Source organism: Tachysurus fulvidraco, chromosome 4 (assembly GCF_022655615.1).
Source record: "Tachysurus fulvidraco isolate hzauxx_2018 chromosome 4, HZAU_PFXX_2.0, whole genome shotgun sequence".
NCBI classification, from domain to species: Eukaryota; Metazoa; Chordata; class Actinopteri; order Siluriformes; family Bagridae; genus Tachysurus; species Tachysurus fulvidraco.
The window spans coordinates 8,184,398-8,206,967 of record NC_062521.1 but is presented as its reverse complement, the minus strand read 5'-3'; the positions used below and the strand labels follow the sequence as shown (position 1 = coordinate 8,206,967).

The following is a 22,570-nucleotide window of genomic DNA, read 5'->3' as shown; positions in this document are numbered from 1 at the left end:
TTTGTAAATCTTGGTTGTGTCGCTAAGGAAAATATAAATTTTGTAATGGGTGCTGAAAAAGACATTTTGATGAATACAATGCAAAAATATTATATTTAAATAACTACACAATATCAAAAATATCACTTACAGAATAAGCTTTATTTCTGCTTATTTTCCTGTAGCAATAGTTCCAGTGAATAATTCTGGTTGGCACAAAATAAAACAATGAAATATCATAAAATTTTATGTGTTACTTCAATTGTCCTTACATTCAAGCAAACTGACTTAATTGCCAGGACATGCTATTCCTGTTTAGCCTACCCATGATGCCAGGTGGTCACAGAAATATTCATATTAAGTGTAGGTGACAAATAGTGAAAGTTAAGTAAAGCATGTAATGCAAATGATTACCAGCATAAAATAAATTACCTTGGAGGCCATTGAGATTGGAGGTGCTCTTGAAAGATTTAACAGGACTCTTCTGGCCACCTGCATCCTTAAATTCATCCATTTTGGAAAAAACATCACTGCCAGAGATGAGTTTGGAGGATCGGTTGATGCGACTGTTTGTAGGAGAAAGGTCCTCTCTGTCATTTAAACTCTCTATTTGGACTCTTTCTCTTTCAGTTTTGGTCTAAAAAATAAAGAAAGTCCCAATCCTTTCAACTCCTTCATTTAATTTTATTTGAAAAAATAATTTTAAGAAGGAAACGTGTGCATTAGCTGTTTTTACCTTTATTTTTTTCCTGTGCTTTATTTTGGGAACATTCTTATTAGCTGGTCGGACTATCTTGTCAGCTTTAATCCACTCATCGTACCTTTGAGAAAGAAGTTATATGAGAAAGAAGTTATTTTGCACTACATTTCATCTAATCTAAAAAACATGACATAATTACACAATCAAGCTGTGCCAACTAGAGATGTATGGTTACAACGTTTTTCTGATTAAGAATGAGTGCACATTTTTTAAAATTTCCAATGCCAAATTCAGCCACTTATAAGAGTCATGTTAAGACTTCAGTTATCCCACACTGGATAAATATGAGCTATATTTCCAGCAACTCATATGCAACCAGTGTGGACTAACTGAGAAACTTTTAATTTGTTTTAGATTATTTTTAATCAACCATTAATATCAGTTAATTGTTTAACTGAATTTACATTTCTGCCTTAAGTTCTTTTTGTTTTGAGTGAAACATCCACTATTTCATGGTTATTAATTGAGTTCTTCTTCCCTAATTCTATATTTTTTTTGCCCAGCTGTCATGTATCAGGTGCTAATTCTGAATGTACATTGTTCAAAGGCCACCTACCACACCAGAGCCTGCAGAATCTTTATTACTAAGCCTGTTTTATGACTGCAGATATGCAAGCTGCAATTACAAAATGTTTACAAAAAACATGACCTGAGACAGTGAGAAAATTGTGTTTGTCTTTATTGTGTTGCCCCCTGTTGGTGTGAAATGATTTTCAAATCATACAAAAGCTTTGCTCTGCAACTACAGGTTGCACAACCATGACATCTTTCTAGATTTTAAATAAAGTTCAAAGTGTGCTGAAAGTGTGATTTTTGAGACAATGTGTTAATGTAAATTGGCCTATAATTAATCAACATGTTTTACAAATGTTTTACAAAATTCTTTTAACTCAAAACAGCCTTTCTGTACAACTGTAAGTAAAGTATGAAATAAGTCAAGGTCACTGGCAATTCACGTTAAGACACACAGTATCGTTGTTAGTATTAGCACATATATTAGGAGTTCAAGGAATTATATACCATATACCTGTATTGATGCAACCCTAATTACAACTGTTAACATAAGAAAATTAACACTGAAGGATCAAACAGTTCTCAAAATACAGCATCATATTTATAGTTAAGATGAGGTTGGCATTACAATTGTACTGAAAATGTTTAGCTTTATGGATACAAATATGACAGCTTATTTAACTTATACTGTATATGAAGTATTAAGAAGAGTTTTGTCCTGAAAAAATAATATTATTCCTTAATTTTTGCGTTCAGTCAACAATATTGTACAAATAAACCTGCTCTAAACCTGTAAAGACCTACGTGCACTGTGGAAAGCGTTATCAGTAAAATGAGTGACACTGTTACAAAACCTAGTTCACCTGCCCATACTATGTAAAGGAATCAGTTTTCTCCAACACTAGCAATTATTACTAAAAATGCTAATCCATCAGAAACAGACAGCAGTCATTTTGGGGTTTCATTTCCATAACTTCAAATGGTCTCTGAGCATTTGTTTTCCAGACAAGTTCATCCTATTGATAATAAAAATGCCAGCACTCCATTTAATTAAATGTCAGAAACACATCTGACTTCATCAACCACTAGATGGCCAAGCTGCCACAAGCCACAAGCTAAGAAAGATGCTTTGAAAATGAGCTAGATATGGCAGACACAAAGACATCACGGTAGAACTAGAAATGGTATCCTTTTCTCAGAAGCGACCACTTTTTTTGCAAAACATAAGGAGTTCCCAGGGTCCTGCCTTACCTGACATTCCAGCCACAGTAGTGTACCAGGTAGAGCACCTCTCCCCCCTCCAGGTCTGACTCTTTCACAGTGGCTTCGTACGTCTTCTGATTGCGACCTCGCCCATACCTCACCTGCACCTTCATCCCAGGGGGGTAACACTCAAACTCTTCCCCTTCCTCCCACTCCTGACTGCTGTCATTCCTGCAAGAAAGACAGTTCAGCACTTCCTTTCCCTAAGCCTGCCCCATAATAAAGACAAGAACCCATGTCCACCCTCTTAAAAAACTGAGCCAACAGCTTCTACAGTACGATCACCAGGTTGAATATAAATATCCTATAGCCTTAAATTTATTTCATCCTTTGCTATATTATTATTATGATTAATAATAATATTATTATTATTATTATTATTCAGTTCTTGCTTGCTTGAGTCACTCAATTTAATCACCGACTCTGTTAATCTACTCTATTAATTTACTCTGATCGCCAGTTACATTTATTTTTTGTCTTCAGGTTTGTCATTACATAAAAGAGAAATTTTCAGATTAATAGAATCTGCAAAATAACCACCTGTATTATAATCTTCAACCAACACCTTACTAAAGCAACTAATTTTAGTGCAAAGGGGCTACAGATTCATTAATGCACTTTTAATTCTAAGCTTCAGCTTTTACAGCTCAAGGTATGCACAGGATGCATTATTTCCATGTCAATCTTGCAATTTACACACAACTGATTTGGCTTAAATCAATTACATTTTTTACTTTGGTTTACAAATGATTTTTAAGTGTGGCATTTATTTGATCTAAATGGAAACAAATAGCTACTCCAGTCTTGTGTTATGCCTGGAGAGACCACTCACATTGTGTTTGTGCATTTGTGTGGGGCTGTTCGTGTATGTGTGTGTGTGTGTGTGTGCGCGCACACAAGTTGCAGTCGCAGTGTGCAAACTGCAAAGTGAGGGTGCTAAAATTGTAAAATTGTAGGTGGCAGACCCAAGCATCAATGGCTGGCATATTCCATGCCATCCTGTAAAATGTTAAGAGATTTCATACTAAATGTGTAAGATGTGTAAGATATATCTGGCTGGAGCAGCAGGAAGCATAAAAATGTTCAACAGTTTTGTTAGTCTATGCTCAAAACTTTCTGCTACAATAGACGTTATTATAAGCTATGCCTTAAAATCACATTATTATGTACTATTCTTAGTGTAGGTCATGCTATGTGATGAGATCGTATTAGTGGCCAATGACATAATGCTTGTTTCGGATTGTACCATGTCCCACTAAAGTATTTAATATTACAGAACAGGATAATCAGGCTTCGAATCTAAGCCATGTTCACCCAGATTTCTTTTACTTTGAAATAAACAAATTCCAGATTTGACACAATTTACTTAATGCTAAACATACTTATATGTTTTATAATCCTTTTCATTGTTCATCACCTGACAGCTCTTGTTGGGGCTAAGTCCAACTGTTCATTAAAATCTGTAAACACTCTTTTTAAACTGCAGACTAACTTATATATTTAGGCTTCTGTTGATATTTGTTTTAAAAATTACAAATTAATTTCTAAAACATAAGTGTATGTCTTCCATAAGCTTTTTCCTCAATATTGAGTGATTCCATACTTTTCTCTTCTACCTGATATGGAAAAAATATGCTATTAATTAGGGACATGAAAAACAGGCTTAAGTGTCAAACTAAACTTTGTTATACCACTAGGAAGGTTTAAGGCCACCAGTTTTTTCAGACGATTTATATCTTTTGTTTATATCCAGCCTCATGTATATAACTTATGACCACATTAAATCTGAGCTTTTAGTCGTAAATAAATAAAAGATTTTAATTTGATTTAGATATTTAATACAAAGGAAGCAAATATTTTCAATATTTAATATTTAAGATTCAGCAGAATTATCTAGATCCTATTAAATGTAAGCAAAATTTGGAAACTTTACCATGTTAGCTGCTTTGTACAGATTTTCTTAAAACCTAATCTCTTCTACTGAAGCATGTGTTCAAGTGACATTCCAAATGATTTGATCTAAACTGGATTCATGGAAAAACAATATTTCAGCTATTATACTTTTCACTCAAGTAAAAACTAAAAATATAATTTTGAATGAAAATCGCTGTTTCTTATTAGAAATGAATGCAATGGTTACACAACAGTTTAGTCCAAATAAGCAGAACAACTAAAATCATAGGAAAATAAAGTATACCATCCTTCAGTTCTATGTTTTTATTCATCATGATAAATAACAACTGGTTGATTTTTATTAATCCATATAAACTAACAACTAACCTCAGATGACAAAATAACAAAATATATTCATTATATACTCATCTTTACCACTAATTTAACCAACATTCAGATACCAGGCAGGGAAAAACGTAACAGCGCTAAAAAAAATAGCATCCAAGTGTTACAAATGAAATGAACAAGATTAACATGTATACCCAAGTGTGAATGAGAATTTCCAGGAGTGGCTGCCCCAGTCAATTGCCAGCCCAAGGTCAGATGACTAATCTTGGATGATTCAGCACAGTTTTCTTATTATTATTATTATTAGGGGTCAAGCCCCGAAGGGGCGTAGACACCTATTGTTATTGTCGGTTTTCTTCTTCTTATTAGGGGTCAAGCCCCGAAGGGGCGTAGACACCTATTGTTATTGTCTGTTTTCTTCTTCTTCTTCTTATTATTATTATTATTATTATTATTATTATTATTAGGGGTCAAGCCCCGAAGGGGCATAGACACCTCTTGTTATTGTCGGTTTTCTTCTTCTTCTTCTTCTTATTATTATTATTATTCCTCTTCTTCCATTGAAGTCAATGGCAGCCCATAGAACCGTATGTAGGAAAGTTATGTAATTTGGCACACATGTATAGGCAAGTCTTAGAAGTTACTTTAGCAACTTTGGTGTGTCTAGCTCAAACCCTTTAGCGCCACCAACAGTCCAAACATCCAATTATGTTCATGTTCATAACTGCTGACTGGTAAGGCCTAGAGACACAGTTCTTGCATATTTTGGATCATTTGCTCATGCCGAATCGAATGCACCACATGACATCATTTCTGTCATGAATAGCTTTCCGCCATTTTGAATTTTCCATAATACCTACTTTGTCGAACTCCTCCTAGACCGTTTGTCCGATTTGCATGTCCTTTGGTATCTAGCATCTAGAGACACCCTAGACAAAAAGTTATCAAAAGCTTTTTGTTAGACCAATGCCTTCTCGTATACCGTGGTAACATACATGGTGGCGAGCACGCCAAAACAGACGTGAGGATGTATCTTCGCAAAACTTATGCGTGTCGACACGAAACTTGGTATATGTCAAAACGTGGTATAAGTCAGGACCTGAGGGTGCATGCAACGTTTCGTGACAGCGCCACCTAGTGGCGACGAGATTTTAAAAACAATTCAATTCAAGTTTATTTGTATAGCGCTTTTTACAATAGACATTGTCTCAAAGCAGCTTTACAGAACATAAACACAGAGCAGAAGGTAAACATAATTAATGATAAAGGAATTAATGAATAATAAAAGAAATAAGAATTAACAGAATAAAAATTCTAGATTATTATTAGTTGTATATAGTTCAGTGTGTATGTATTTATTCCCCTATGAGCAAGTCTGAGGTGACAGGCAGCAGTGGCAAGGAAAAACTCTCTTAAATTGGTAAAGGAAGAAACCTTGAGAGGAACCGGACTCAAGGGGGAACCCATCCTCATATGGGTGACACTGGGGGTGTGATTGTAATATACAGTCAGTTAAATGTTGTATTGGTACAACATTTAACCTGATATCCCGATTTTATCAGTGAAGAATCTCATAAAGTCCTCACTACTGAAATGTGATGGAATAGTGTGTTCAGATTTCTGATTTTTTTGTTAAACTAGCCACTGTGCTAAATAAAAACCTGGGATTGTTCTGGTTATTTTCTATGAGGTTGCTCAGGTGCTCAGCCCTAGCAGCTTTTAGAGCCTGTCTGTAGCTGGATATACTGTCCTTATACGCAATTCTAAACACCTCTAATTTAGTTTTTCTCCATTTCCGTTCGAGGTTACGGGTCTCCCTCTTGAGGGTGTGAGTATGACTATTATACCATGGTGCAAGTGTTTTATCTCTAACCTTCTGTAATCTGACTGGGGCAACAGTGTCTAATGTGCTAGTGAATATAGCGTCTATGCTGTTAGTCATTGCATCTAGGTCGTTTGAGTTTGAGGGTACAGTAAGAAGTCCAGACAGATCAGGCAGGTTATTTGTGAATCTGTCTTTGGTGGTCGGAATAATGGTTCTACCGAGTCGATAACGTGGTGAGACACAGTTAGTCTGTTCTATAGGTAGTGTGTACATTATGAGGTAATGGTCTGTGATGTCATCGCTTTGAGGTATGATATCTATAGTGAGTTAGCCCAAGTGAGTTTAGTAAGTCCATAAATGTGAGTCCTAAAGCGTCGTTTGTGTCGTCAACATGAATGTTAAAGTCTCCTACAATTAATGCTTTGTCAAAGTTAACCAATAGGTCTGAGAGAAAATCTGTGAATTCTCTAAGAAAAACTGTGTAGGGCCCTGGGGGTCTGTACACGGTCGCTAGAGCAAGAGACATCAGGGATTTCTTCGTGTGCATGTGCGATAGTGTAACATTATGGACGAGCACTTCAAAAGAACTAAATCTATGCTGTGTTCTCTGGGTAACAGTGAGGTAATCACTAAGGATAGTGGCGACACCACCTCCACGACCAGTCAGACGAGGCTCGTGCTTATAGATATATACTGATGGTGTAGACTCGTTTAGACTGATGTATTCATTTGGTTTAATCCACGTTTCGGTGAGGCGGAATGCAGTAAGGCTATTATCTAAGATCATTTCATTTACAATAAGTGCTTTGGGTGCAAGAGATCTAATGTTCAGAAGTCCAAACCTTAAGAACTGTTTTTGTTTGTTTCTTTGGCATTTTTCTGGTCTAATTACAGTAAGATTATTTCGAGAACTTCTCGTGTATTTACTTTTGGATCTCACTGCTCGGGAAACAGACACAGTTTCTATAGGGTGAGCTATGTGTGCATTTTCTGTGTCAATGTGCTGAGGTAAAGGATGGCTATTGAGATTTAAATTTAAAGAGTAGTTTACCAGTCAGAAGGTGTTCAGCGCCCTGGAGATGTGGTCCGAGAGGAAAAAACATTGCCATATCGCTACGAAACTTGGTATGGTTCATCAGCCACGTGTTCTGAGCACATGTGATCGGCTTGACCCCGGAATGGCTGCTTGCAGCTATATTTATTATTATTATTATTATTCCTCTACTTCCATTGAAGTCAATGGCAGCCCATAGAACCGCACATAGGAAAGTTATGTAATTTGGCACACATGTAGAGGCCAGTCTAAGAAGTTACTCTAGCAACTTTGGTGTGTCTAGCTCAAACCCTTTAGCGCCACCAACAGTCCAAAATCCAATTATGTTCATGTTCATAACTGCTGACTCGTAAGGCCTAGAGACACTGTTCTTGCATATTTTGGATCCTTTGCTCATCCCGATTCGAATGCACAATATGACATAATTTCTGTCATGAATACCTTTCCGCCATTTTTAATTTTCCGTAATACCTACTTTTTCGAACTCCTCCTAGACCGTTTGTCCGATTTGCATGTCCTTTGGTAGGTAGCATCTAGAGACACCCTAGACAAAAAGTTATCAAAAGTTTTTTGATAGACCAATGCCTTCTCGTATACCGTGGCAACATACATGGTGGCGAGCACGCCAAAACAGACGTGAGGATGTATCTTCGCAAAACTTATGCGTGTCGACACGAAACTTGGTATATGTCATTATAGTCATGACCTGAGGGTGCATGCAATGTTTCGTGACAGCGCCCCCTAGTGGCCACAAGATTTTAAAAACAGCTATTTTCGCTTATAACTACTGCAAATTTGAGTCTAAAATCATGAATGGAGTGTTGTTAGACTCCTTGAGGCATGCTGAGTCAAACGATACCAAACGGTTTTCGGACGACCATTTTGCGTGGTGGCGAGCACGCCAAAACAGACGTGAGGCTGTATCTTCGCAAAACTCATGCGTGTCGACACGAAACTTGGTAAATGTCATTATAGTCATGACCTGAGGGTGCATGCAATGTTTTGTGACAGCGCCACCTAGTGGTCACAAGATTTTAAAAATAGCTATTTTCGCTTATAACTACTGCAAACTTTCGTCTAAAATCATGAAGGAGGTGTTGTTAAACTATTTGAGGCATGCTGAGTCAAACGATACCAAACTGTCACAACATACATGGTGGCGAGCACTCCAAAACAGACGTGAGGCTGTATGTTCGCAAAACTTATGCGTGTCAACATGAAACTTGGTATATGTCATTATAGTCATGACCTGAGCGTGCATGCAACATTTCGTGACAGTGCCACCTAGTGGCAACGAGATTTTAAAAACAATGCCATATCGCTACGAAACTTGGTATAGTTCATCAGCGACGTGTTCTGAGCGCATATGATCGGCTTGACCCCGGAATGCCTGCTTGCAGCTATATTTTTTATTGTAACTGGTGAGATGAAGATGGAGATATCTGGCCATATGCACAGGGCATACAGAAAATGTACATTATAGACTGTACTTAATTGTTCCCACCTGTTTTTTGAATGTTGGTTTATGCTTTAGATAAAATAACTACATATTAAAATTGGTTGTATTTTTGCTGTCACCTTATCTGTTTTGTTATAGATGGGGTGAGGCACAGATGTTTAATTTGTTGGTGTATGATGAGCAGAGTAGCAACCTTGCTTGTAGAGATTATTAAAAGAATGTATACTGTAGCCTTATCATATTGGCATAACATTGCATTTCACAATCATATTAGATAACAAATTAGCCAAGGCAGACTGTATAACTACAGTGCACTACTGTCCCTGTAAAAACTGCTGAAACACACACACACAGACGCACACACGCAGGCACACACACAAATCCTTATTTCTAGTTGTTCCACACCCTAGCAGCAACAAGTTAGATGGTGTTAGGCAGGACCCTGGATTATGACCCTGGATTACGGATTATTTCAAACTCAAATAAAGCTCTGCTTGACTGGAATCTTCTCATAGTGCTTAAACTGCAATTATGTTTCCAAATAAACATGAAACCTGAGACAGTTATACCAAAGAAGCTAACTAAAAATGGACAGCTACACAAGCTGCTTCAAAACATTAATTTCCTCTCATCAAGTGGTGCAATAACAACAGCAAAGAAATCTAACAGAGCGCCAAACCAACAGACATCCTCAGAACATGACTGTATAACATTCCTAAGACAAGCTGGCACATTTACTGTAACTCTGCTATGTTATTTCAGACTTCAGAAAACAAAATGAGATCAGTGTATGAACACACTCACTAAAGACAACACTAATATTCTCAACAAGTTTAGAGATAAAAGTGAGGCAGTTAAGAGAAGTCATCATTCAGAGGATAGGTGATATAACCCCTGACAGAAGTTGCCTTTTTTAAAATAGGCATGGAAAAAGCAAGGCAAAATGAAGTTTTAAAAGACATGCTATGTAAGCTATGTAAAAATTCCTTGTTTCTCTAAGGAGTTTCAAGGGATGGGGGGGTTGTTTAGCATTTGATTAGATTTGTTTTAACAGTCTTAAAGAGAAAAAAAACAGCTACACAATTACAAATATAGCCGAATCACTTAGTAAATCGCGCATGGTGGAATATGAAATTTACATCACTGAGCAATGACACGACTGGTCCTAAAACATACAGGAAACTTTAATTTAATACTTTCTAACCTGACTATATATTGCTACATACAAGGGAGTTAAGTATTCTTTAATGTATTGCTTAGAACTAACTACATCATCTTTCAACATGTTGCTTTTTAACTTACTGAATAATCACTTGTAATTTTGCTTTTGGTAAGAGCATAGCAGCATATTTTTATAGTACAGTGCCTTTTTCATTTGTTTGCTCTATTCTAGTTGTGCAATTTTTAAAAGTATCTCCTATTTGAATTACAATCACGAAGTGCAGGATAACCTGGAGTTACACCTTTAGTTACACCTACACAGTGTAGCATGGAGTTACACCTTAAGTTACACCTACCGTAACAGTTCCTTTTTCTGGTCCTTACATGGATCCACATTCAGGTTGTCTGTGCATGGATCTTCTGTTGGTGCAGCTTCTTCAGCTTTAAGCTTGTGGGACTCTTTATCAATACCATTGTCTTCCTTGTCACTATTTATCCTGTCTTCTTCCTTTGGGCTTCTGATGTTTACTTTGTTCCTAAAAAGTCCTGATTCTTCTGATTTCCTCTCCTATAAGTAAGTTTACAAACAGACATTTAGAAATATTGTAACATATATGGTATTACTTTAAGGGTTTGAATCCCCTGATATATTTAATAACAGCTCCAAATGATTATTTGTAGACATTTAACACATAGTGTAGCTGAATATGTAATTTCCAAATAACAGTCTCACATTAATTGCACACTGATAGTGTTTATAAAAGTCATCATTACCATTCGTCCATTTTTAGAAAAAAAAGGGGTGGATCTGGTAGACACCTCAAATATTTTACTGCATCATTAACATGTCAAAATAAGGTAATGGTAAATCATTCATTGAATGATTAAATAGATTTGTGCAACCATCGCTCCAACTATAGGCCAGATCCACCCAAAATGAATTTTTTTCATTATAAAGATTTAATTGTACAAATTACTATAATGTACATTTCCAAGCCAAGGCTGTTGTGCTTGCAGACAATTAAAAGGAATAATTGGTAAAAGTTTTTCTTTGCAGTGCTAATTTCATTTCAAATAAGTAGCCAACCATCATATCAGGGAAGTTGGCATCCTAACTATGATTGTAACAGGCTTAGCTTACTTTTCTGCTGACATGCCACATTTACCTACATCAAAGTACAAGAAAGTGGCTAGCTAAAGCTAGTAATCTAGATCACATTATTACAGAGTACTTGCTATAAAAGAGGCATTAGGATAACTCTCTTGAGTTCACAAATGAGTTTAGGGTATCTCGCTGGGAAACACCTCTTCCTTCTGTCCCATAGTCCTAAATGAAGTAAATATGTCTTCAAGAGACTTGTATGCTTTCAATTTCTCTCTAGTATAAATATAAAATACTTATATTTACTAGTATGTAATAGTATACTATTTTTTAACACATAGGTTTCTCTGAGTTTGGAATGCTAGTTTGGCTGGAGAACTTTTTAGTGGTCTATATTATCCATATTAATATATGGAAACATTTTAGTTAATCAGCTTTCTGAAACATTGTTGCACAGGCATCTCTTTTTGTTTACAAGCAAAAAGGTCTATTTCTTCTGTGTTGCTACTGTAACTGAAAGGCAGTTAAATGTGGTGTTTATACCTTAACAGTATTTTTTGTGCTTAGTAAGATCTCTGAATCAGGTTTTGGTTCAACACTGTTTGCTCTCGCTGCTGGTCCTTCAATACTGCTATCTGTGTTGGAACTCAGCTTCTCTGTTGCTTTAAATGGGAGGTCCATATGGAATGTGATCCCCGTTGAGGTGCAATAGTACTCAAAACCATAAAGATACCTATGGAACATGAACAAGTCTATCTTGAAAAAGCAAAGAAAATATTTTAAACTAAACTTAACTTTGGTTGCAAAAGTTAAATGAGACACATAAATGAAAGTTCATCAAACTGTGAAACATCCAGTTGACTAGCTTGGACTACATACTTTCTGTAGGCACATTTGACATTGTAACCGGCGGCGGAGTTCAATACAGGGATTCCCAAATCTTGATACACTTGTTTCCAAATAGATCCACTCTCAATCTGCCATGAAAAGAATGGAAAAAAAGAACGCAAAATAGGAGAGAAATGGTTGAGAATGTGAAACAGGAAGCAGAAAACAACAAAATCAAGTATTTGCTTAGCAAGACTGGTAAAAACTGGCAAATTCTGATCCTGTGGACTCAGTGTCTGGTAAAACTATTCACTAAAAGGAAATTTCAATGCAAAGAAAATATATGTCATTTTTTCACACATTCTTCAATTCACTAATTTGTATATTTTTAAATGCCTAAAAATTTAGGTAAATATGCAACTGTATTTGAAAAAAGCCATAGCACATCTTAGCTAAATAATGCTAATGCCACTGGTTACAGGGAATTATTTGAGGGTCAGATTCTCTATAAGAACTCTATTAACTTTATAAGATCATACAAAGTGGAAGCAGTAGCTCAGTGGTTATGGCGATAGAGGTTTTGAATTCAAATCCTAGGGCCACCACTGGGTCCCTATATATGAGATAAATGTATAAAAGGTGTATGTCAAAGCCATAAATGTAAATATAAGCTAGTACACATATAAAGGGAAGCCATAAAATACACATAAGAAATAAAGTAAAATAAACATTAAAAATAAAAACATTTAAGTAAAAATATAAAAATGCATGAATAATATCTATCTATCTATCTATCTATATATATATATATATATATATATATATATATATATATATATATATATATATATATATATATATATCCATATTTTTTACTGTACACTTCTAATTTATGTTATAGTGTAAGTATTCTTTAAATATATTCAGTATAATAATTATGGATATGCAATATTGGTTGATGTTTTTAAACATAACAAGGAACATCATTGAAAAGAAAATAACATAACAGCCAATACCTCATCCATGGTTAAACCAACAACTAAAAATACCATTGTGAACATTAGGAAACCCACCACCACCCGTCCTTGTTGGAGGATGCTGAACAGACAGAATAAAAACAAATAATAAAGAACTGTTCTTCTTCTGAAAGAACTTCTTTCTAATGCACAGAATTCCAAGAACTAAACTTTATAAACCCCTGACTGGGAGATCTGGCAGAACAAAAGTTGTATTCTATATAATACTAAAAGATACAGCAATGCTATTGTGAATTGTCTGCCAAAAAAAAAACCACAAAGGTTTTTTTTTTTTTTTTTTTTTTTTAATGTTTTATGTTAACCATAACTTACCCATATTTCACTTGGAAGAAGATAAATGCTTCCACACAGGACTTGAGCAAGATTTTTTGGCTGGTGAAGGACCAAGAGATGGCTCAGCAGCAGCCACACTCTTTTCTATTTGGTTGCCCAAATCCATGTGAGGAGTTTCAACTAAGTTAATGAGTGACGGGAAGCTATGCTAAGGTTAATTAGCCTATAGCCTATATCTTGCTGTCTGCAAAAGACAGAGTAACTTAAACGTACCATATAACTCCCACAAGTGCACACAACTACACAAGCATTGTTTAACCCTTTTAACCGAACGTTAACGGGTCAAAAGCCTATTGTCTAAATTACCGAGCTAACAGAGCTACATAAACAGAGCGAACATGAGAGCACCCGACTGCAGACGTCAATAATGCAGCGTAATGAAATAATCTCCCGATCAAACTCCGCCTCCCGAAAGTTATAAACTGCCCCTTAAACCCAGTTAAGGTACAAAAATCTATTCAACAAATTAGTGATGCTGAAGTATTTTTTCGCTCAGCCGAGCCTTCACTATTGCTGTGTGGAGCAGCCTGTGTCAGTCACCTCTTTAACCCCCCACCCCCGACTCCTGAATGTCACTCACTCACTCACTCATGCAGGCATGCACTGCAGTCTCATGAGAAAACGCAGCTTTTTGATACAAAGTTTTTCTTGTTCCCGAATACAAATATTTGTGCGAAATAAGTATTAGTAAAAAAACATGCTATTTGTGCCTTTCCGAATACCGTGTGTGTATATATATATATATATATATATATATGCTGCCCTAGGCAAGATTTCACCTGGTGCCCCTGGAATCACAGACAATTGTTTTCCGATCATTTTGTTCATAAACTTACACAGAAACAAACTGCACAGCTTTGTCCTGTTTTTCTTTATTTTGAAATTATTTTGGAAACGCACACAAACTATATATATATAAAAAAACTATATTACGGAGACCTTGTTTTCCTTGCCTTTCTTACAGCATATGTAACATTCCAAAAATTATAAATAAGAGCATTGCACAAAAAATAAATAACTATACACAAACTTGAATGCACTATATAAAAGCTATAGCAAATGTTCTACAGCCTTACTCGCCTTGCCTTTCTAGCAGCAAAGTCATCTATGATATCATCATAAGACAGCTGTTGTGAGACCACATGATTTATGCTAATGACTGAAAGTCCACTTCTGAAAGACGTTCTTGAGCCATTGTAGATCACAGGTATTTTTTAATAAGTTTGAGCTTCAATTTTCCTTTCAGCAGCAGCGACTGTCACAGGTAGAGTGGCAGAGATTCTCAGAGCGACCCACATATTGGGGTAAATTTCCATCAGCTTCTTCTCCTGCAGGAAAGTCAGGAGCTCAATGTTTGTCATATTTTCTGATGGCAGATATGGAAAGTTTTGCATTTCTAATACAAGTTCTCTGGAATCAATGTCTGGCTGTCCATCGTGGCTTAAAGCTGTGCTCAGGGTTTGACAGTGCTCTAACAACTCTTCTTTGGACATGTTGGGAAAGTTAAGGAGAACTCCAAATTTGTCATTCACCTCCCCCAGGGTCTGTGATCTTGTATCTAGTGAAGAGAGGGGTTGTATCCACGACTACATTAAAAAAATTTGTTTCCATTTTTTTTAAGTGCATCACCAATAGACTCATCTGGAGCCTCGTAACCAAAGTGCATTTTTGTGTTCCGGTATAGCCACAAAGGAGTGAGGTCGAAGGAAGAAGGGCTCCCAACCTACATTTTCAAACTAAACTTGTTACACGCCATATAGTGTCAGTCATTGCTGATATCCGTGTTTAGAACATCGCTTGGTGAATTATGAGTCACATTAAGCAGAAGCAACCGCACTCCTCAGCCCCAAAGACCACGAGAGCTACTGCTAGCATTGCCAGTACCTCCAACCTCGAAAAACAGACCATGACAGAAACTTTTGAATCGGTCTCCATGGACCAGCTGATTTCTGAATTAACTAAAAAGCGCATTAGTATCAGGGAAGACATTTCTGACGATTCGGGAATCTATTGGTCCTTTACAAAGCTCTGTAAATGCACTGAAAGAGACTGTGGATGGCTTTCAAAGCCGCTTGGCCATGGCATGCAGAATCCATGGCTGGGGAGAATTTCGAAAAGCTGGCAGTGGCCGAAAATACAATAAAAACTTTGCAAGCGCAGAATATATCTCTCCTTGACCACGTTGAAGATTTGGAGAATAGATCGCGGAGGGCTAACCTGGGGATTGTGAACGTTCTGGAAGGGAGCGAAAACGGTCATGATCCCGTTACGTTCATTGCTGAGATGCTGCTAGAGATGATGGGCACAGAAGTCTTCGACAAGCCAACTGCACTTGAGAGAGCGCATCGATCACCCGGTCAAAAGCCAGCTGATGGCCGTAAACCACGTCCATTTGTGGTGTGCTTACACAGGTTCCAAGAAAAGGAGCAATTACTGCGATGGTCAAGGCGACATGAAGTGAAATACAAGGGGAATCCAATCAGAATCTACCCGGATCTCAGCCCTATCCTGTCAAGGAGACACGCGTCTTACAATGGCATTAAACAATCACTCTACCAAAAGAACATTCGATTCCAATTGCTCTACCTGGTTCGTCTGAGAGTGACTTTTAATGAAGAAACTTTCATGTTCAATACACCGGAGGAGGCGAAACAGTTCTACGATCAACGTATCAATGTTTAGGATTTCCTGGACTATTTATTTAATTATTTTCTACGTTCAATGTCTCCCTTTTGAGCCAAGGATGACGGGTAATCATTTTATTTTTTCTTGAGACAGTGGAGAAAGGTTATAAACACTTTTAGTTTTTTATTATTATTAATTTTTTTTTTTTTTGTGGCTTCGAAAATATTTTGTTGTTCTAAACTGAAGGTTCTGGGATATAGCCTGATACTTCACTGAGTTAAGACTTTATTCACAAAAAGCGTTGTAACGCATTGAGAATGGTTCATAAGTTTTAAATCAGTTGAAGGATTACTGGGGGTTTGATCATAGGGGCCTGCAATTTGTCTCTTTTCTTGAGGCAAATATAGGAAAAGTTCAGTGTTTTCTGGGTTGGGGTGGTAACCGCCAAAGGGTTTTTTTTTCTCTCTCTCTTTTCTTGCCTGTCATGCATCAGAGACGTGGTCTTATTCATTATTCTTTTATAACCTAACTATTGATTAATGTTTGATTCAAATAGTACAGGAGGGTCTACCATTCGATTCACTAGTTGGAACGTTAAAGGTATGAATGGGCCAAATAAAAGGATTAACCCTCTTGCTTTACAAATTAAAGCTGCATCCCTCCCATTTCACATCTCTCAATTTGGTTTTAAATATTTGGGAGTTCATATTACTCGTACTTTCTCAGGTTTATATGCAAAAATTTTTTTACCACTCATTAGTAATATTAAGTCTGATCTTCAGAGATGGGATGCATTGCGTAAATTGTATAAACATGAATATATTACCTAGATTCTTATACTTATGTCGGTCACTTCCAGTTTTTCTCCCAAAAACATTTTTCCGTTCCATAAATAAACCCATACTATCTATCTTGTGGGGAGGAAAGAACCCTAGAATTCGTAAGGAACTTCTCGAAAGGCAAAGGCCCCAGGGAGGCTTAGCTCTTCCTAATTTTATGGGCTACTACTGGGCTGCAAATCTCCAAAAAATTATTTGTTGGTATAATTCCCCTGAGGTTGATTGGTGTAAGGCGGAGGCAAATGCTTGTACATCTACATCACTTTCTGCTCTAATAACAATGAAGCTACCATTCTCTCCCTCTAAATACTCATCGAGCCCAATTGTATGTTCCACACTTAAAATATGGTCACAGTTTAGACAAGGGCATAAACTCAGCAACTCTTCTATGCCAAGCCCTCTGTAATAACCATTTGTTTCCAGCTGTTAAAATAGATCACACGTATGCACAATGGCAGAGGATAGGCTTGGCCAGGTGTAGTGATTTTTATATAAACAACACATTTGCCAGTTTTCATGACCTTTCAGAGAAATTCCAACTGTCACAGTCCAACCTATTCTGTTACTTTCAAGTCTGACATTTCATTCAATCTCAGAGCTCAACTTTTCCTGAGTTAACACATACCTCACTGTTGGATAAAATTCTACAATCTCCTACTTCTCTTAAAAGGTCAAATTGCGGCAATAGATAAGACGATTATGTCCTCAAATGATTTTTTAATTGACAGAATAAGAGGTGAGTGGGTAAAGGACATAGGAAGTCAAATACCTGACGAAATTTGGAATGAGGTTCTTAATAGAGTAAATGGATCGACCTCCTGTGCACGCCTCAGCCTTATACAACTTAAAGTCCTCCATCGTGCCTACTACACAAAATGTAGACTTTCAAAAATTTACCCAAATGTTGACGATTTATGTGATCGATGTAAAGGTGACCAGGTAGACCATTTTCATATGTTTTGGGCTTGTGAAAAGTTGAGTGACTATTGGACATGCATATTCAAAATATTAAATGAAGCCTTTAGTTTGAATATAAAACCCAGTGTTGAAATTGCTATTTTTGGAGTACCAGAACACGGATTATTACTGACAAATAAAGTAAAAAATGTTATTGCTTTTGCCACCTTATTAGCGAGAAGAAGAATATTATTGGAGTGGAAGTCAACAAGCTCGCCTAAAGCCTCAATGTGGTGATCTAGTATCATACTTAAAATTAGAGAAAATTAAATATTTAATGAAAGGATCTGTCCAGAATTTTTATAAGACGTGGCAACCTATGATTGCACATTTTGAGAAGATGAAGACTCTGCCACTCTCTGATCAAAGTTAAATATTATCACCAATTGGAGTTTTGTTTTATAATTGTGTACGAACTTTTATTATTGGCTATGTATTTGTGTATATTTTTATTTATTTATTTTATTTTTTATATATATATATATATATATATATATATATATATATATATATATATATATATATAATTTATTTATTTGTTTATTTATTTTTATTATTATTTATTATTATTATTATTATTATTTATTCATTTATTTTTATGGTTATCATTAGTATAATTATTGTGTTAACCTTTATGTGAAGTATGGTCAATTACTTTTGTGGAAAGGGCTACAAAGGTGGGAAAAGCTATAACTGAAACTGTATCAAACTTTTTGTTAATGCTTTGAAAAAGTTTATAAATAAATGTTTAAAAAAAAGTGCATTTTTGTGGTTCTCAACCGCTTTTGTTTGATTACAGCTTCCACGTTCATCTCCTCACACATTTCCTTTGCTGTTGCCTGTGCACTAGAAAATCCAGTATTTCTGTAGCCATCAAGAGAATCTGTGTTTTTTTTCAGCATGTCAACTGCCACATCTACCTGCATGGATGGTGATTGCACCTGTTTACTCACATGCTGGATCTTGTTGAGAATATCGTACCAAATGACTGTGCAAATACAGAAGCGGTAGGATCCAATCTCCTCAGCCAAAGACTGGGCTTCAACTTTCACAACAGGGTCTTGAGTAGTTTCCCTCACCTCCAGAAGAGCCTCTCTGACTTGCCCAGACAAGACCTTACTGCTTGGATGCTGTCTATCCTGCTTTCCCACCTGGTCTCTGACCATGATTTCAGGGTGGTTTTGTCGTGTCCATCTATAGGTGGAGGCTGAGAAGAGTTTGAACAATTTGGCTACATATCCAAAGTAGCCAATGGCATCTGGTGAGCTCTTAGCAGCATCAGCTTATATATATATATATATATATATATATATATATATATATATATATATATATATATATATATATATATATAAAAACAACATTTTATGTAGAACTCATTTTAAATAAAGATTTACGTTTATATAGAAACATTTTATGTACACTCACGTCACTCACTCAGTCGGACCGGGGTGGATCGGGATTCAGGAAGCAATGTTGTAAGTTAGTGGTGGGCGGCACCCTTAGCATTTGCCTATTCTGTATGTATATATATAATATTAATAGTAAACCTAATAGAAATATGTAATATGCATTTATAGCTATGCAAATCTGCAATGATTCTCAGCTGTCTGGTGTGTTCATATGCCTGTTAACAATTAGCGGTTATGCTAATTTATTCAATTACAAAAATACACTCATTACAAAAGGTAATATTAATTTTCCATTTTTTGCCAATAATTTTGTGCTGCTGCTGTTTGTTAAATTTTTCTGTCAGAGTTATTTTTTTAGAGAATGCTTTTTTCTTGTCTAAAGGCAAGTGTCAAATTCAATTCAGATCTTTCAATTTATCCCATATTAATTCAAGTATTCATAATCATTAATTATGGCAAATATTCAGCTTGTTCAGTGTATTACAGTAGCTGCAGGATGTTCAGTAATTCTTATGTTGCCTTTTCCCTTTACAAGATCCAACTCAGACAAGATTTGAAGTGTATTTGATTTGTTTGTTTTAAAGTATTTGTAGTTACCGTTACTTCTTTTATTGTTTTGATGACTAAGACAATAGAATTAACTAAAATATTAGAATCACACAACCTGTGAGATACATGTTATCCAGACTAATTTGTTTTATCTTAAAACATTTTTGTCTAAATAGTAACAATAGATGAATAATTGTTTAAAACTTAAAAGGTCCCTGTTATTATTCAAAATTTTAAATTATTTAATTAAATGTTTTCAGTTAATTAATTCCTGTGACTCTTTGTGTTCAGTCTAGGACCAAGAAGTGACATCACTTCTGTTGCCAAAATTAGTGTATACAATGCTGTTGAAAGACTTTCATAAGGTAGTGTCAAAATAAATTTATAATATAATATAATATAATATAATATAATATAATATAATAATACAATACAATACAATACAATATAATATAATATAATATAATATAATATAATATAATATAATATAATATAATAATACAATATGATTTATGTCAACATCTTAGCTGTACAGTATGTGTTTATGTGGTTTGTTTAAAAGTGAATGAGTGAGACATTCCCAGCTTCCACTAGCCAAAGAGGCAATGTTGAATAATCATTTTTATGAAGTCACATTATGCTTGTGTCTAACCTTCAGTGTCCTTAGTCAACCCTAGTCATGCTGCAGATTGGAGATGCATCTCCACAACTTTCTGCTGGATGTCAGAAAAGTAAGACTGACAGCTTCTATATTACCTTGGATAAGCAACTCATCCCATGCCAGGCAAACTGCTCCCTTGGTCCATTCAATTTTCAAACTTTTCATTGGACATTTTATATTTAATTTGGCTTATGATGGTGCACATTTTTTCAATTTTTTTAATTGAATTTTTTTTTTTTAATTTTTACTAGAATTCATACAGAAACAGTATACAAATTTGATATGGAGAAAAATGAAGGAGTCACCCAGAGTCAGAGACATGAGAGCCAGAGTGCTCAAGAAGACCTTAATGTCTTAAAATTATGAGATTATGCTGAAAATGCTGAAATGTTTATTTGCCAGGAACAGTATCTCAGCAGTCAACAGTTGATTTCATTTTTAAGAGATGTACATAGTTATTATGCTGGATCTAAGTTCAAATTTATTTGTTTAAACTTGAAGCTTGTAGACATCAGTATGTAACATATGAGGTTTTTGGAAGCACCTTAATAATGTTTATATAATGTTCAGCAAATTGCTCGAACTTCAAATCTTGCACGTTCCTCAACGTACCAGGTGCAATTTCATCCCATGAAGATGCTTTGGAGGACCTAATTAATTCCCACCATCAACCTACTTGTTCCAATGCTTCCTCTAAAAACAATAATTCAGGGCTCATTAAAGACTCGACCAATTAATTGTTTTAACCCTTCTGCAGACCTCGGGTCAATCTGACCCGGCTGAAAAGTTTAATGCGTCATAACTTGGGTTTCCTTCCACATATTTGCCTGAAATTTTCCAGGATTGTTCCAAATTATGAACTTTGCAAGTAAAATTAATTTTGTCTATTTTCCTTGAACTTATGTGTTTGTAACTTATGTGTAGACTTTTGATATGCTTTTGATATATTTTTTATATTTATTTTATATATTTTTTAAATTTTTGTAGACTTTTGATATGCCTTTGCCTAGCAGAGGGCAAAATATGATCTACCGAAATGATGCTACGTACACACGCACACACACACAGACACACACACACAGACACACACACACACACACACACACACACACACACACACACACACACAGACACACACAGACACACACACACACACACACACACAAGCATTGGGCATTGCATTTTGATTTATAAGCATTCAAGTATACCAGTCTGTAATTGTGTATTAACTTTTGTGCCTCTATAGTGAAAATAATTTAAAAAAAAATTTTTTTACTAGAAAATGAGGCATTTTTGCACATTAATGAGGTTTAATATACCAAATATTACAAAGGTTTTTGCAAAATATATGTTAATATGTTGGAAACAAGTTAGACTAAAAAGGTGAAAAAAAGGCTATCATATATATACTTAATTTTTTATAAGCAGTCAAAACAGACAAGGTCAAATTGACTCAGCGCTCCTAATTTGCATAGGAATGCAGACGAGGTCTGCAGAAGGGTTAATCAATTTGAAGTTTCAGGGGTCAGTTGTGCCTAGTGTAGCTCCCACACATTGTTTAGTTTCATTTTATGGGGTGGTCCTTGACAGCATACGGTCATCAGACATGGCAGAGAGACATAATGGGAGGCAAATTGGATTCTGTACCCTTTTTCTAGGATTTGGCTAGGTTTACGCCTCTGTCAGACCAACTGTCAGCTTTGAAACCTCTGCCATATATCTCAGTGTGTAGTAGACAACATAGAAAAAGGGTACAGAATCCATTTTTTCTCCAATTCTGTCCCTTTTCAAGGCCTGTCTCACACTATTGTTGGTACAGAGCAGGTTTTGTTCTTCCAGCATTGACGGCAGTGACTCCTGGACAAAAGTGGCCATATATAGAAACAATTTCTCCTTAAATTTCTGATTTTGACTCAAGATGCTAACATTCAAACTGTTAGTGTCTCTAATCAGATCTGAGGACTGGTCTAAA

General features: G+C 35.8%; 1 protein-coding gene across 6 annotated transcripts in view; it reads right to left on the bottom strand.

Annotated features, from left to right (window-relative positions):
• Positions 1-22,570, bottom strand: part of arid4b (AT-rich interaction domain 4B) — a 101,855-nt gene that overhangs the window by 6,945 nt on the left and 72,340 nt on the right. For 5 of the 6 annotated variants that reach the window (XM_027165786.2, XM_047812670.1, XM_027165785.2 and 2 more), the window contains 6 exons: positions 12,237-12,334; positions 11,901-12,090; positions 10,612-10,823; positions 2,504-2,686; positions 716-800; positions 412-616 (listed from right to left, as the gene is read on the bottom strand). In XM_027165786.2, the coding sequence (XP_027021587.1) occupies positions 412-616; positions 716-800; positions 2,504-2,686; positions 10,612-10,823; positions 11,901-12,090; positions 12,237-12,334 (973 nt within the window). The remainder of the gene's footprint in view (positions 1-411; positions 617-715; positions 801-2,503; positions 2,687-10,611; positions 10,824-11,900; positions 12,091-12,236; positions 12,335-22,570) is intronic. The other variant, XM_027165787.2, reaches the window with a different exon arrangement.